Below are 18,240 nucleotides of genomic sequence, written 5' to 3' on the forward strand. Positions count from 1 at the left end.
AATAGTTTAAGTTAACGACGATAATTTACATTTTACATATGTAAACCATGGTTAACCAGATCATCTATGTTTCAGAAGTGTAAATTTATAATTAACGCGGAAAACAACCATTTGCGATTGTAAAACATAGTTTATCTGATAAATATAGTAAACTACGATTGTGGAACTATGTTTAACGACTGTTAACTATAATTATGATAATACTAACAAATGTAAACAGCTGGTAAATTATAGTTTGCAGATGTGAATCTATATCTATTGTATTGTTAGCGTTATTTGCAGGACGTTAGAAATAGTTTTACAGATGAAAAATATAGTTAACAATCGATAAACCTTGATTACCGGTAATTAAATGTGGCTGAAACTATGTTTGACTCGTTTTTGTGAATTTGGCGTGCCATTATAGTTGTGGGGTCTCCTAAATAATGTAAGGCCAATATTATATATGTGTGTGACAATTTATTTTTGCATGTTTTTTATTCAGTATTTTCGATAATCAATTAACTTTATTTTTTTAATATTTATTAATTTTAATTTGAGACACTGTCGGCTAGCAGAAAAAACGCCATGTCAGATACTCTTTCTCCTATAGAGAGTTATGAGTACTCGTGTACTCTTGTACGATCACTCTATTTTTTTCTTCTAATGTTGTTTATTCATGAGTAAAAGGAAATAGCCGCTTCCTGATTGGTTTATTTTTTTTATTAATATTCATGAGATGATCAGCAAAGCGTAAAGACACGCGGTAGGAAAAGTACTGTGACAGACCTTGTTGTTGGTACTAAAGGACGTGAAATCTACGTATTTATATAATTCAAAGTTGGAATGGACATATCCTGTCTCTTATTTTAGGTAAGTAACTTTGGTAACGTAGATAAGAAAGGAAGATAAAATGATAGGCTGAATGCATGATCCAAATTCCTGATGGAAGGGAGGAGTACGGGCCGGGGCTAATGAATTGCTTCAGTGTTTGCATGCATTGACATTCACTCATAGACAATAATCAACATAAGACCACTAAAGTCCAACTCTCTGTCACCTAAACAAGGAAGGTTTCAAGGCGACATACAACCATACACGTCCTTCAAAGACATGTAATTTAATAAGGCCTTTGTAAAATAGCAAATCAACCGGCTTTCATAAATTTGTGGTCTGTAACCATGGATGTGGCATTAATGCCTATCACGATGCTATAAACCATTATGTCTATATATATGAAAACAATGTATGCCGGAAAGCGATGGTACTGTAGTGTACGCCACAGTCCCACCGTGGGATATTCATTTGTTCATTGCATGGTCAAGTCCTTGGTAATATTCCGTGCTTATCCTTGGACGTTATCTAATATGTGGTCAAACTCATGACGGTGTTGTGTCTAGACATATTGGTATGGCCAAAGTATGCAAAGTTTTTGAGATGTTGGCACAGTCTGTGTTTAATGGGTTTGGGGGATGGCAAGTTTTATGCTTCAATTCCTCTTGTTTTTAACAGGTACATAGTGATGGAAATATAAACACCAGCCCTTGGTATCAGGAAGGAAAATGCTGTGTCGACTAATAACCCGAACCTCGCAGATACAGCGATGCATACACCCAAGATCTGTGTGTTCCGCTGTGACAGGAAAAAACAACTCCAGAAAAACAAGTAAGCTTTTATAACTACAGGCCCTTTTCTTATATACTGTTTTCAAATAATCATCACTTTTTTGAAATTTTAAATTGTTAGGATTCCAGACTTGAAAAGTGAATGTATGAAAATGTCAGTCTAAATACATTATTATAAATATCAGTTACCTCACTGTGGTAAGGGTCCTAGCATGAAAATCCAGAGGCCCTGCATGGGTTTGACTTGGGTTTTCAATACCTGTAAAAATACATTCCTTAAGAAGTCATGCCTCACAGCAAATTTTCTGCATAAATCATCAAAGATAGCATTTTTATCTTTCTTTTAATTATTAAAATTATTGAATTAATCACGAAGTCTAGAGTAGATAAAGTTTAATGTTTATGTACATCAGTACGTTAGATAAAAAAAAAGAGTCAAGTCATCATATATTGGAATTGAGTCTGACATCTTCATGATTATTTCTTGCAGTCCTTGATTTTTTTAGGTTACTGAAGATTTCTATTGATCAGTAAACTAGTTTAGACTGGATTGTGTAGATTTCAACTCTGTCAGTATCTATATAGTTATAAATCATAGTCAGATTGTTTAAGAAATAGAGGAAAAATTACTTGTTAGATGCAACATTTATTAATTAGTAAAGAGCAAGGAATAAGTCTTCAGTAGGAATTTCTTTATTGACAAATCAATCTCTAACTCCAATTACTGGCATTTGCACTTTTGTAATTTTGCATTTTAATTGGAATATTTCCTTGTTACTTGGGTACATTTGTTAGTACATATGTACTTAAGTCTTTGAAAAAAATATTCATTGATCCATTTTCAGAAACTGATCTACAAATTTATTTTGACAGGGAGACACTTGAGGGCTTTGGAATCCAGTAGAAGTGTGTCATGGTCTGCTCCCAGTCTAAGGCCTGAGAATGTGACCATCAACAATGTCACTCTCCGCACGGACAAAACCAAGAAAGCATCACTGGTCATATTTGACAAGGATGGAACCCTCATCTGTTTTCATGCCATGTGGACACCCTGGGCCAAAAAAATTGTGGCCAAGTATGTACCTATTTATTTCACTGCCATTTTACAGCAATCTTAGTCTTGAAAATTCCGATGTCACTTTCAGTATCAACTATACACCAATAAAAACTTAAAGTTTATTAATTAAAACAAGCACTTTATGTAAGAAACAGGATAGTAGATTTGAAAAAAAAAGAACAATAAAAATCATACATTAATATTGTCTCTCAATTTCTTGCTTTAGAATTGAAGAAGCAACAGGGCGAGTAGGAATTCAGGACAAGATATATGATGTCCTGGGCTTTTGTACCAAAAAACAAAAGGTGATGCCAGGGCTACTGGCTGAGGCCACATCAGGTGAAATTAAGGTAAACCATATTTTTCTCACAAAAGTTTTTTCTTTAAATCTCTTGCAGGTTATTTGACGCAAAATATACAGAGGTGTCATTAATTGATCTTCATGGGCAATTAGGCATCAATTTTTGTGGGTTTCAAGGATACTTCAATTTGTGGCCAATGATTTTATCAATACAATATGTTACTAGATACTGCGCTCCAATGAACATTTAATCCAGTAGATGAAGTCAACAATGAAATCCACATAAATTGTTATTCAATGAATATTGAGATATTTACAGTAATTTACTACTAAGTAGCGCTTTGTCATTTTATTTTGAAATTTAAAACTGCCACCAATATATATATTATGTCAGCGTTTTTACTTCAAACTGTCATTTGCTCATTTACGTAATTTACTGAAACAAAAATCTTTGAAAAAAGTCATAAAATAACTATCTAGTGTTTCACTACAATTTCAGGATGAAATGACCAAGATGTTAGTCGCTGAAGGAATGGAAGAGTCTGAAGTTCGGCAAATTTTGGATTCAGTGTGGATGGAGGGAAATGCCAAAAATCCAGAGGAAATGAAGAAGCTAGGAGATCTAGAGACCCTCTTCAAGATCTTGAAGATGAACAATGTGAAAATCGCTCTCATCACATCTGACAATCGTAAAGGCACCGATGCCTTGCTGGATGAACTAGGTCTTACAAAGTATTTTGAGCATGTGATTTGCGGAGACGATCCAGACACAGAACCTAAGCCAGCTCCATATAATGCTTTGAAAATCTGTGAAAAACTTGGGATCGATCCATCAGACGCTGTGATGGTGGGAGATACCAAGACAGACATGCTGCTCGGAAAGTCAGCCAAGTTGGGTTGGAGTGTGGGGGTTCTGAGCGGGGTGGGACGGACTGGGGATTTGTTGCCCCACGCTGACCATGTGGTCAATGATATCGAGGACATTCTGCCTCTTATTTTACCTTATGAGGAATGGAAGAGCTGCTATGCATATTCTCCATATGAGAGGTTTCTTGTGGAGCCAAATGAGAACGAAAAGATGGAGGCCAGCAGTAAGAAATCAATGGCAGATTTAGTTGTGTTTGATCTCCATGGAACTCTGATCTGCTTACATAGACGATATCCAAAGTTTGTGGAGTTTTTCTGCTCAAGGTGAATATACCTGCCATTTGAAATGATTTTAAATAATTTTATTGTGATTGACTGATTTGTGCTGAAATTTTATTTTAACATTTTATGTTGTACTAGATAATAATTGTTACAGAATATTTCGTTCCGTTTAAAATTTACTATTATATTTTTAGATTGAAGCAAATGACTGGTTTGGATCTGTCAGAAAAAGTCAACAGACTGTTGGGATTGAATAAAGATGCAACTCGAGTAATGCATGGTATCCTATCGGAGGGCACATCATCCGAGGCCAAAGGAGCTTTAGTGGAAGCCTTGAGACGAGAAGGAATATTCTACCAAGAAGCCATCATGATTGTCAATCAAATATGGAAGGAAGCCGACTTTATTTTAAAATCTCAGCCCTCCCCAATTTGTCCGAATATTGAGGAGATGTTTCAAAAGCTTAAGAATAATGGGATCAAAATTGCCATCAATACTGGAGAGCCAAGAGAATTTGTTATTTCTGATCTGATACGTTTGGGATTGTCTCAATACGTGGACATGTTGATATGTGGGGATGATCCCATCTCCCAGCCTCGTCCCTCTGGACACAACACCCTGCTGATCTGTGACGAGCTGAAAGTGAGTCCATCAAGGACTGTAGTAGTGGGCGACTCCATAGGAGACCTTCAAATGGGTCAGTCCGCTTTTGTTCAGAAAAAAATTGGAGTTTTATCAGGTGTGAGCTCTGAGGAACAGTTAAAAAATTATGCGGACCATATCATTCCTAGCATATCAAATATTTGTGATCTTATCCTCGAAAAAGGAAAAACTACTGACTCTAAACCACAATCTCAAAAAGAAGGTATGAAAATGTTTGCAAGAGGCTTTTCTTCTTTTTCTCAAGGTTCTTTTATGCATCAACCTAATAGAAGCTTTAGCACATCCAGTCATCGCTTAGTACATGTAGCCTCTAACAAGACTAAATATGATTATATCATTGTTGGGGCAGGCTCTGCAGGCTGCACATTAGCAAACCGCCTTAGTGCTGATCCAGCGAAAAGCGTCTTGCTTCTAGAAGCAGGTCCGAGAGATTTGTGGCACTGGGACTCCTGGAAGATTTACATGCCGGCTGCCTTGATGTATAATCTGTGTGATGACAAGTACAACTGGTACTACCACACAGAACCAGAGAAAGGCATGAACAACAGAGTCATGTATTGGCCCAGGGGACGAGTCTGGGGAGGTTCCTCGGCCCTCAATGCCATGGTGTACATCAGAGGTCATGCCTTAGACTATGATAGATGGGAGAAGGAAGGTGCCAAGGGCTGGTCCTATGCTGATTGCTTGCCATATTTCCGCAAAGCCCAGTGTCATGAGCTAGGAGCTAACGATTACAGAGGTGGTGATGGCCCACTCCAGGTGTCCAGAGGAAAGACAAACAATCCATTGTTTCATGCCTTTATTGAAGCAGGAGTGCAGGCAGGATATCCCTTTACAGATGACATGAATGGCTACCAACAAGAGGGCTTTGGATGGATGGACATGACCATTGGAAAAGGCAAAAGATGCAGTGCTGCAGCAGCTTACTTACACCCTGTTGTTAATCAAAGAGCTAATCTAACAACTGAGGATAGGTCTTTATCAAGGCGCATTCTATTTGATGGCAAGAGGGCAGTGGGTATTGAGTATGAAAGATTTTCTGATATCAAAACAGAATATGCAGAAGAAATTATACTTTGTGGTGGTGCTATCAATTCCCCACAGCTTCTGATGCTCTCTGGCATTGGGAATGCAGATGACCTTCGTAAACTTGATATTCCTATTGTCCAGCATTTGCCAGGAGTTGGTGAAAACTTGCAGGATCATCTTGAGGTGTATGTTCAACAAGAATGTAAAAAGCCCATAACACTATACAAAGCTCAATGGAAGTTTCCTCATGTGATGATCAAAATAGGTCTGCAGTGGTTTATTAATCAGACAGGGGATGGAGCAACAGCTCATCTGGAAGCTGGAGGATTTATCCGGAGTGAACCTGGAGTAGAACACCCCAACATCCAGTACCATTTCCTTCCCTCAACAGTCAACGATCATGGACGAGAAGCAGGAGACAGACATGCTTACCAGGCTCATGTTGGTCCTATGCGCCCCACCAGTAGGGGATTTCTCAAGCTGAAGTCTCCAGATCCTAAGGAGCATCCTCGCATTGTTGCTAATTATCTCTCAACCGAACAGGACATACGGGAGATGAGAGACAGCATCAAACTAACCAGAGAAATCTTCCAGCAGAAGGCGTTTGATTCGTACAGAGGTCCTGAGTTAGCCCCAGGGGTACATGTTCAAAGTGACAAAGACATTGATAATTACAATAGAAACATGGCTGACAGTGCCTATCATCCATCTTGCACCTGTAAGATGGGACCAGATTCAGATAAGATGGCAGTGGTTGATCCCAGTACAAGAGTGTATGGCATTGAAGGGCTTAGAGTTGTCGATGCCTCCATTATGCCAAGTGTTGTTAGTGGAAACCTGAATGGCCCAACAATTATGGTTGCTGAAAAAGCAGCAGATATTATCTTAGGAAATCCTCCCCTCCCCAGATCCAAAGCTCCTGTCTATAAACCCATCACTCTTAAAACACAGAGATGAGTTATTTTCAGTTATTGCTTGAACATCTATGTTGGTGCAAAGCATAATCAACACTTTTCTGTTCGATATATTGCATATATATTTTATGCATTCATTTTTACTCAGCTTGATTAATTTTTTGCTCTTATTAACTTAAATGCTTGCAGATATATATTTTTTACATTCAATATTTTTGGGTACTAGACATGCACATTACTCTTATTAACTTAAATGCTTGCAGATATATATTTTTTACATCCATTTTTTGAGGGTAGACATACACAAATGACAATGTAATGCTCTTTATGTTTCAGATTGAGAAACTGGTATCTAAAACTTGAGAATTATAAAGGTGCCAATATGCCAGGTACTAGCAATTCACTGCATAATTTTGAGTTTACAAGGGTTATTAAAGCATGATTTTGAATTTTAAAAACTTTCATTGTTTTGATTTTTTTTTTTATTCTTTATCATTTATTGACCAATGTAGTGGGTAAAAACATGGCGTATTAGTTGTATTGAGATGGTTGGTGGAGCATATAGTGTTTTTTTTCCCCTCTCTTTATATCAAAATTTATTTTTACGTTCATAGCAGAATATTTTTTTTTTATTTATTGACTGATGTAATAGATATAAACATGGCCTACAAGTATGAGTTGTAATGAGATGGTTTATAGAGAATATATAACGGTAGTGTTGTTTTTTTTTCACTTTTATGTCAAAATTTATTTTTAAGTTCATAGCTAAAATTTTGTTCATTTAAAATATTACTAGAATTTTATTTATTGCACATCAAATAACAATTGTATGAAGATTTTTTTCATTATGAATGTTTCAAGAATTTTGTTTATTGGGCATGTTAAATTTCAATTGCATGTGTTTATATAAATATAACCTACAATGGATTTCCCTAATTTAAACATTTTATATAATTTCTTTCATTTGAAAGAATATTTTGATGGGAATCAAAGTTGTTTGAATAGAAATAAATTAACGATGTAAACCATCATAATTAATACCATGTATTAGTGATGAATGAGTATATAGAAATACTTAGTTTGTACGTGCTTATTTATGAGTGCTTGATAAGTGTTATTTACTCAAGTGGACTTTTGATAAATTTTTTTTCTTTAAAGTTTCAAGTGATATTTTTGTGGTTGACCAATTGTTGTTATATTTATGTTTAAATACCAGGATAAAGCAATTAAAATTTACAAAATGTATGTATGCAGTCTTTCTTGTGAATCATTCTTGCAATCAAAACTACTACAGTACAATATTTTACCTGAAAGGTAAGGTTTTATCCCAATCACAAAGAACTGTTATATCATTAAAATGCTGTTCATACATTAATTGAAATAAAAACATTTGTTTAGGCCATATAGAATTAATATTTAGATTCTCATCCTGATTTGCAAAAAATATGGGGTGGGTGGGCGGATTTTATTTATTATTTTTTTTAAAATACCTTTTTCACCGTTTATGTTCTAGATATAACAACTGCTCTATTCTTTTAAGTTGTTAATGCTAATGTGAGTACACAAACCCACTTGCAGTCTTTTAAGGTTTTTTTTCACTTTTATGTCAAAATTTATTTTTACGTTCATAGCTAAAATTTTGTTCATTAAAACCGAAAAAAAATTTCCACAAATTTTTTTTTTCAAAATAAAATAAAATGCATCGGGGCGGCCCATTTTCAGAGAGGCGGGCGGGGATGAGAATCTAAAAATTAATTTTATGGGGCCTTGGCCAGGATACATTATATGGGAAAATAATGAACAGTGGATATGCGTGTAAAATGGGGGCTAGAAACAGTCATCTTTTAATTATTCTCTACTGTTATCAGTCGATACTGTTCCACTGATCTGTAGCGATTGTAGTATATGAAATAAACGCACATTAATTCAAACTTTTTATATTAATCTGCAAGATATGATGCTATTACAAATAATTTCAATACACATTGCTGAGGATTTTCAATTTGACCATTTTGGCAAGGTCTCCTATTCAACTTCCTGTCTTCCTATTTCTTAGTACATTTGCTCTTTCTTTGCCACTGAATTCAACGTGTTTAACCGAAAATCAATAAGAGTGCAGGTTTATTTTTTTTTTGTTTATTAAAACACTATGTATTTCAAACAAATCAATTTTTCAAACTGAAGTAAATATTGAACAAATTATATATCAATCGAACGCTCTATAATTTTTTAAAATGCTGGAATCGCACAACAGTGATATAATAGATACTTTTCTTGGAGGAACAAAATCTGATATGAATGATTCTCTGCAACTGAAACACCTGCTCCAATTACTCAGTGTATAGGGTTGATGTATATTTTGATGTTACTGGCAAGTCAAAGTATTTCTGATATCATCATGGTAATTTAAGATGATGAGGTACATGTACATGTAATTACAAGAATTTGGCAAAAAATAATGTATCAGTGAAAACATGCATATGGTACACCAAATTTACCAAAAAATTGTAAACAGTTAATAACCCGGAAACTGAGTTTACAGGTTGCAAAACTATAGTTTACAACTTGCCATAGTAAAGGATATTGACTATTTCAATATTGTAAACCATACAATGTTAATTATCAGAGAACAAATATTTCATTTTGCCATTGCAAAACTTTGTTTATCTTTCAAAGAAAGTAATAATCAGAATTTGTAAGGTACAGTTTACAAAATAAATGTAGATTAAGGTTAACAGGTTGCAAAGTAAGGTTTATAGACATTTAAGATATTCTTAGAAATCTGATTTTACAATGGTGAAACATGGTCTAACAACAATATAGTTCATGTATCCGATTTTGTATCATACTTATTCATGAATATACAAGTTTTTAGTTATAAACTATGATAAACAAATGCTAATCATAGTACTGTGGAATTATTAAACTTCGTGGGGGCCAATTTTCGTGGATTGTTTAATTCTTACAAGTTCGTGGGGACTTAATTTCGTGTATTCTCTTAAACCTACAAAGGAAATATGATTTCATTATCCTTATTTATTAATTCGTGGATGAGAGGTACCCACGAATTCCACGAAAATTGAGCCACCACGAAAACTAATGATTCCACAGTATATCTCTCAAAACTATACTTAATGACCATTTATTATATAAATTAATTTTGTTTGTTAAATATAGTTCATTAGTAAAATGACAGCTATATTTAACAACCAAAATAAATAATAAAATAAATGTAAAAATAGTTTTACATATGTATATGATAAATTTTGTTTCCTGATTTGTGAAATTTAGAATAGTAATTCTTTAGTTAATGAATGTAAATTTTAGATTACAGAAGTGATTTTCATAAGGAATCGTTATCTATAGCTTAATTACAGTCTTTAAACTATAATTTACAGGCAATTACTTCATCAAGTGTAAAACTGTTATATTTTAACAGTGCTTTTTTTAACCATGCTTATCACATTTTTGTGAATTTGGTGTACCACACATACATGCAACACTATACAATTTACAGAGTCTCAATTGACTAGACATCTGCTAATGAGCACGAAATAAAATTGCATTTTACTTTCTGTATTCAAAAGTTTCTAAACTGAAAAAATTGCATTCATAAGATAATTTGACAGTTTCTCCACATCTGTTTCACTGGGATGATTCTGTAGAATTTCACTGATTTTTCCTCCATTTTCTGGAAAGATGCCTTTGAGCTTGTCTTCAATTTCTCTTGTTTTGGCTGGACTCCTGGCCGGTCCTGCTTTCAAAGATTTAACAGGACTTTTGCCTCCCCATGCCCCTTTTCCTTGCGCTGTCTGCTGCTGTGGAGCCCCCTGATTATTATTATTATAAAGTCTTTGGGGGGCTAACTGTGGTCTTGACCACCCATAGGGATTAGGGTTCCTTTGATATGGTCGGACAACTCCCTGCGGTTGTGGCCCTTGATATCTCCAGTTGACATTATCTTGCTGCCTTTTTCCTGCATTCCACGCATTATATTGCGGGTCTCTTTTTTGATAAAATTGTGAGTTGTTTCTGTAAAATACATTGATATATTTATTTAACTGATAACTTATCTCTCTTCACATATGTAAACTTGATAAAATGTCAAAATATTAAAATTTTTATTAATATTTTTACAATAAAATTTTAGCCTATACATAAGCTAGTAAGCAAGATGTAAACTTGCTGCCATATCAAATGCCAAGAAAAACTTTATGACTATGAATCAATTATTGAAATAAGTAAAATCCCAAAGAAAAAATATTTACATGTACTTAAAAATGAGGAGAGAAGGGAAGACTCCATGGATAAAAAAAGCATATACCGGTAATCACATCATTTAACATGAGATTGTTTTTTTTTTTCTTGAGTGTACAATTTCATTTTATGATCAGCATTTCATTCGTTGCAAGAATGCATGATTAAATAGTAGCATCTGCCTCATGACATCACTGTAAATAGCAATTTCACACGCCTTCTTTACCTCTGTTCTATAAACTACCATACATATACTCTTTGCAAATAATCTCCTCTGGACAGTCAATTTTACCAGTCAGAAATGCTAATACCGTAATTCATAAGCTCATCAGGGACTTGCCCACAAACTCCATGATGGAGCTTTGTTCTGGTCCCATTGGAGGCCTCATGGGCAGCCTCAAGCATACAGCTTTCATACGCTTCCACATCAAAACCCATTAGCTATGCCCCTGGTCTCATTGAATCTTAATTTCATTCAAATCTCCTTGATAAAGCTTTTAAAAACCCAGTGCAGTTTTGTTTATTTCTGTAACACACTTAACCTATTTGATTCAAACAGGAAAGACATTAGGAACATGCTACGTACAAGTAATTGTTACATGTACAAGTAACCAAAAAAGAATGCAATGTAGAACTTGGGCATTCCTGAAACATTTCTAATAGTTTTAAGGAAATATATCCACATGGAAATACCCTTCTACTTACTGGTTCATCCCCCTCTTCCTGATCTGTGGCTTGCACAAAAACTCATCTAAATTTGGACCATGCCTTCCCAACGGGTCAAAGGGAGGCATGAAATTATCCCCAACAAAGGAAAACAACAGAAGTCTGCAAAAAAAATAAATAAATAAATAAATGACAATTACGGTAGATGATTATAGCCTCCTTCTTTTTTGTAAATAAGTTAGAAGCAAAACTTTCGTTAAATTCACATGAATATACCGTTAACCAACTTAAATTTGCGACAACTTTATTTCGCGACTTCCAGAAGAAATACTGGTTTGCAGCAACTAATATTTGCAACCAAGATAGAGATTATTTGGAAAAGAAATTACCAGAGACAATTGAGTACTGATTCACGGCAAGAAATATTTGCGACCACAAGTCTCTCTTAGACATCTCGAAAATTTCTCACACAAGAATAAAATTTGGTTTACATTAGAACTATCTATCTCCCTCTATGTATACGTAGCAATATTTAAAAGGATTATCATTTTAAAAAGGTACTAAGCAGACACGCAAACAGTTTTCAGGAATTTGATAGACAATACAGGTATCTTTACATGTGTTAAGTACCAGTAGTTTGAGTAAGGACCTTACAATTGCCTAAAAATCAACCGGGATCCACTACTCAGAGGAGATGCTAGATTTGGACAGAATGAGCTTAAAATACAACCAGTGGAGTCATTCTTTATACTGTACCGGTAAACCAACTTTTATTCGCAACAACTTTATTTCGCAAATTTACAGAGATAAAGTGGTTCCACCAGTTATTTTTAGCAATCAAGCCTTATTCACACTTTAAATATCATTACCGGTACATCCATACAGCAAAGCCTGATTCCCGGTGAGAAATATTTGCGATGAAGAGGCTCTTGTGAACCACGCGAATATTTCTCGCACATGAATAAAAGTTGGTTTACAGTAATCTCTGTTGACCACTGGTCGTCTTCGTACCTTTCTTCAATGATCTTCCTCCAGCTGTATTTCTCCTGCATGAGGTCCCTGTACTGGTCATTGGAAACTATAATGCCCTCCTCTCTCTCCGCCAACTCCAGCACAAATCTGTAAAATAGAAAACATTGCTCTCAACATCCACTTCATGTGATGCACCTTTTCAACCAAAAGCTACCAATTATACCTTTTTGCCACTAAGAAATATAATACCGGAATGGTTCATAAGACTCAAATATGTCAACATCTCAAAAAACATTCATCATGAAACTTTAAATCATTGTAGTGCTAAATGATATCATGCTGCTTTTTGAGTACACAATATGAAAAAAGATCACATATTTTTTTACCTATCATCATAGGATGCAATTAAGCGATTATTTATTCTTCTTGATGGTGTGAAAACTAAATGCCCATTCTCCATCAATTCATTAAGAAGTGGTTGATCTATAATGGGATTCTCTGGACGAGGCCTGTATCGTCGCCATTCCGGAACAAAAGCTGTGATTTGCGTGTGGCCTCTTTGTAAGAAATAGTCTATCACAATTTTAATGCCTCGACAGGAAAATTTCTTATTACACCCATGGCTGAAAAAAAATAATTATATTTTACCAGTTGAGTAATCTCATTTATCCAATTAATTTTTTTAAGCCAAGATTTTATGATTTATAAATTTCACGATGACTTTTGTTCTAGAACATTAAAATGTACCGTATATCATAATTAACTGATAAGTGCACATGAAAAACGTCATTAAAAATCGTTATAAATGCATCCCTAATAAACATAACTGACCTAATAATAAAGCCTATTGCCACGATTTCAAATACTTAAGGAATCATTCTTTAAGTATTATGAAGTGATAATTCTGGTCGCGGTGTGATCAATTTGATCATGCCCTGACCAAAATTATCACCTCCTAATATTCAAAGATTCTTTATTACTCATATAATTTTAAGCCATTGTACGATTAAATATTTAAATATAAATAAGCAAATTCCTCTGGCGCCCCAATTATACGTCATTTGAAGTTATGGGTTATAGTACAAAAATGATACGTAGTGTTATCACAGGCAAAGACACTGGAAAATGTAAATATTTATAGATAATACCAATATATTGAAGATACAATTTCCTTATCTAATTTAAGGAGACAGGATGCTCAATAAATAAATCTACCTAAATTTTGTAGATATGGTAATTTTAGCCATAAACGTGTCATTTAGTGAAAAACTAATCCAAAATTTAGACTTAAAAATTTGATAGCGGTATATCTTTATAAAGAACTCTAAAGAGGTAAATATAGACTAAAAATGAACATGATCATCCAGTCCTCTTAAGATGAGCCACTATACCAGTTTATGACATCTTACCACATGGCCACATTGCTGCCATCTATCACAACATAACGCAGGTTTTTTGGCTGGATGCCAGGGGCTGGTCCAAGAGAAGGAATTGGTGGAGGAATCTGGTTTGCTGTATCAAGTCCCAAGAGTGGAGGAGGAACGTTAAAAGGAGGAAGCCCTCCTTCTGTCTGTAGGTACGGAGTCTGAAGAGTGCCAGGGGGTTGGTTGTACTGAATGTTTTGAAGTTGCTGCTGTTTTTGATTCTGCACCACTGTCCACTGTTCACCTGTGGGCTTGTTATTGTCAGTATTAGGGAAATTTGCAGAACAATTAGGAGGTTGGTCAAATCTACCAGCTTTTTTCCTAGCAGTTTTTTGCTCAGTATTTGACTGATTTGAGCTTATATTAGTATCTGACACAATCTTTCCTTTTTTCAAGGAAGCTTTTGGGAATGTCTCATCAACAATCATACAATCATCGCTGTCTGAAGCATCACTGTCATCTTCATTCCAAATAGTCATGACTTTTGTTTGTTCTTTGTCATCATCTGAGCTACAAAGAATGGCTGGATTTTCCTGGGATCCATCGCCAATGAATTTCTTCGTGTCAGCACTTTTCTTGCGTTTCTTTTTCCTTCTTTTCTTTTTCACTGGTGATTTGGATTCTGGCACATTGCTGGTGCCTTTATCAAAAGCAGACTTAAGTAGTCGCTGTCGCTCTGCATTTCTTTTCTTTAGCTCGTCAACAGACAAATCTGCTGTTTCTTCTGCAAAGTCTTCCACCAATTTCTTTTTATATTCCTTAGGAAGACTCCTTCTTCCATTCACAGAGGTTGAAGATGAAGATGGCACAATGGGGGGTGGAGGAAAATTTGTTCCAGGGAGACCATCTGTTGAAATTTCGTCAGAGGAATTTTTCTTCTCTAATTCTGATTTTTTCTCCTTTAAATCATTTAGTATCTGTAGAAAATCAGCTGGGGTTGTTTTATCGTTGCAAAAAAGTAATCCTTCCTCTATTTCTTTTTCCGTGTATCCAACACTGTTTCCAAATGTCCTGAAATACATTATGTCAGCTTCATTTGCGGTTTGTACATTATCCTTTCCTGGTTTTTGGGAAGTATCTCGCTCTGGTGATGGAGAAATTTGAGCTGTGGTTAATCTATCAGTCAACTGTTTCACAGATTTCCCATCAACACAGTCACTGTCCATTTTTTCCTCATCACTGTCGCCACAAATTACTAATCTATGCGAAGGTGCGTTAGGCGGGGCTTCCTCTCTGCTGCTCGGAAATAAATCACTGTCACTGATATCGTCCAGATCTGTCATACATTTCAAAATCGTCATTTTAACTGAAGGAGAGGATTTAGTGAAGTCCTTGATAGATATGCTCTCGTTATTGTTGCCAGGATTGCACAGAAGTTTTTCCAGCTGAGAGTCCATTTTGGTGGTCCATCTATTTTTAGCAACAGGTGCCTGAGATGTTTTGGTCTGTTCGTCGTTCTCACCATCTGGTTCTGTGTCATCTACGCTTACTGCCCCTTTACTTTCCAGAGTGGTCATTGCCAAGATGACCGCCAGTTCTGAGCCGCTGATCTCCAACATTTGGTCCTGGAGTGTTATTTGAGCACATGTCTTTGCTTCGATATCCTCTAGGGTTTCTTCATCAAAGGCATCCTTGTCAGAGTCTTTAATCTGAAGCTTTTGCGTGGACTCTGGGTGGCAGACTGCCAAAATATATACCTGATAAAGATAATTAAAGCAATTTAAGAAGAGTCTACCAATATTTTTATTATATAATGTTTAAGCTTAATTTTTATTTAAAAACATACATATTGGTAGTTGTTTCAAAGTGTTAATCTTTATGTTCCCTCAAATGTTAACAACACTTATACATGTACAATTGTACTACCAGTATTAACATGGGATGTAAAGCTTTCATAAGTAGGCAGGGTCACCATATGAGCATATATTTTTCAAATTTCATTATAATTTTAATGTTTAGTACGTTTATAATGCTTTATAAGGCATTTCCAATGGTCAACCAAAACTATCCAGGTGTTAGTTGTCGGATTATTATCACGATACAAAAGCTCACAATTCTCTGTTACATAAACAAAGCTTAGACCATGTTTTTGTTACATGTTACATGTTGTCTAAAAGAGAATACCAGGTTAAAAAAAAAAAATTGTGGTAAACACTAGAAATTGTTTTTTTTGTGTGTTCATTCCATACAAGAAAATAAATGGTACATAAATTCTTATTAAAAAGATCTTTATGTATATTAAATTGTACTGGCTTTGGACTAATTCTCACCAAAAACCATATCTCACCAGTGCATTATTATGATGTATGTAATGTGTACACCCTTGACACCGTTCACCCTAGTTTTCGTTTACCCTAGGTCCATTCGCCCAAGGTCTGTTTGCCTTATTTCAATACAGAATTAATATAGTTGTATCTTTTTGTATTCTGATCATTTTAAATTATGAAAAGAAATAAAATTATATAAAACAACTATATTACAGCACCTTTACATACGTTACGATGACTTAATTATTGTAAAATTATGACTAGCCTATATATTTATTGTTCACAGTACTTTGATACAGTTTCATGTTCCATCTACAGATAAATCTCATTTAGCAATTGAAATATTGTGCTTGGGTACATATAAATTATTCACAGATAGAATAGGTGCTTATTCGCTGGTCACCTTCTAACGGGACCTATTAATTTCTAAATTTCTTCAACTGCTTAAAACATCAAGCAAATTATTTATTAAACAGCAAGACAGTTATAAAAAATTAACGGCATTTAAATCTAATATTTAGACCAATTACATCATAAAATGGCAGAAAAAGTCATTGGAAGTAAAGCAAGTTTATATTAAAGTAAAATATAATTTATCATTTAAAAAGTGAAGAGTGTATGAATTAACTATTTTTATCTTAAAGCGATGAGGTTTATGAACGAGGTTTAGGTGGAGTGAACAAGGTTTAGGGCAAACAATAATTGGGGCGAACGATAATTAGAGCGAACAGACTCTGAGCGAATGAACTCGGGCGAACAGGAAGATAGGGTGAAGGAACCCGATACCCATCATTACAACGTAACCATGCACTAGCAAGAAATGGTACTATAGTCTGTCTCAAGTTATTGCTTCCATCAATTTTTGTTGATTTTTAATAAAAATACACATACCTATGAAAGAAATACAATTGAAATCGATGAAAGGGAATATATCCAAGATATCTTCATTGGACAATTATTTCTTTTCACTCATAAAATTTCACAGAAACAAAAACAATTTTCTTATGGAGATTTGTAATGGGGAATGTTTACATCTTTTCTCCATTCGGAATACACTGCGCAATTTTTTAACGTTATCATCCGGGCTTCTTAATGGCTGATGCAATGCAAAATATCTGTAGACTTTCAATTTTTGGATGTGTATTGAAACCTGAAGCGGTAGAGGGGGTGTTTCAAAACAGATAATCTGGACATTTTTCATATTAGTGTATGAACGTAGTTTGAGCACAAAGGTATTTACTATTATTGAAATATCAAGCAAAAAGTGGTGGAAGCAAAAACTCGGGACAGAGTATAGGCGAGAATTGGTCTTTGGCCAGTAATTGTGAAGACTGGTAACTCTTGAGAACTGGTCCTAGGCCAGTATGATTCCAGCATATGTATTACATAGGAAACATATTTTTCAAAAATAGCCTTTTAAATGTCAAGGCATATTTTATAATTGGCTAAAAACAATTCTATTTTGAAAAAAGATGACTCTATAGTATACTGTACAAGCACTATAAATACTGAAAAAAGACCCTCTAAAAACATTACCCTGGCATTTTTTCTGTCACATTTTTGTCCATCAACTCTCAACCAGCTCTTTTCACCTTTGTTATCAGTTGATTCATCAACATAAATATTAATACTAAACATTCGTTCAACTTTGTTTTGGATATCATTAACCAGAGTCAATTTACACGAATCCACGATAAATTCATCGTATTCATTGTTAGTTTCGGTTCCTGCCATTTCTACGGCATATGTCTCAACCGTATACAATAATAATCTTTAGTAAGCGAGAGTAAATAATACAATACACTGGCTACGTAAAGTGAAATATGGGAAAAACCCTATTTTGACTCTTTAGGAAAGTGTGGGAACCAGTTCAAAACTGAATAATTTCAGAGCCGATATGGTAAGCTGATAAAGTTCCGGAATGAATAAATTTTGCA

General features: G+C 34.8%; 2 protein-coding genes across 2 annotated transcripts; one reads left to right on the top strand and one right to left on the bottom strand.

Moving 5' to 3' along the window:
- The first annotated feature begins 718 nt into the window (after positions 1-718).
- Positions 719-7,043, top strand: LOC105337749 (uncharacterized). The gene is made up of 6 exons (XM_011442619.4): positions 719-852; positions 1,492-1,644; positions 2,478-2,679; positions 2,888-3,011; positions 3,462-4,153; positions 4,306-7,043. Exons 2-6 carry the CDS (start codon positions 1,542-1,544, stop codon positions 6,758-6,760), a joined length of 3,576 nt encoding a protein of 1,191 aa, XP_011440921.3. The 5' UTR covers positions 719-852; positions 1,492-1,541; the 3' UTR covers positions 6,761-7,043.
- Positions 7,044-8,958: 1,915 nt separating this feature from the next.
- LOC105337748 (NEDD4-binding protein 1) lies at positions 8,959-18,178 on the bottom strand. Its single transcript, XM_011442618.4, has 6 exons — positions 17,840-18,178; positions 14,022-15,733; positions 12,999-13,235; positions 12,652-12,759; positions 11,680-11,802; positions 8,959-10,749 (listed from the first exon to the last, which is right to left on the bottom strand). Exons 1-6 carry the CDS (start codon positions 18,035-18,037, stop codon positions 10,308-10,310), a joined length of 2,820 nt encoding a protein of 939 aa, XP_011440920.3. The 5' UTR covers positions 18,038-18,178; the 3' UTR covers positions 8,959-10,307.
- Positions 18,179-18,240: the final 62 nt, after the last annotated feature.

This window comes from Magallana gigas, chromosome 3, assembly GCF_963853765.1.
Source record: "Magallana gigas chromosome 3, xbMagGiga1.1, whole genome shotgun sequence".
NCBI classification, from domain to species: domain Eukaryota; kingdom Metazoa; phylum Mollusca; class Bivalvia; order Ostreida; family Ostreidae; genus Magallana; species Magallana gigas.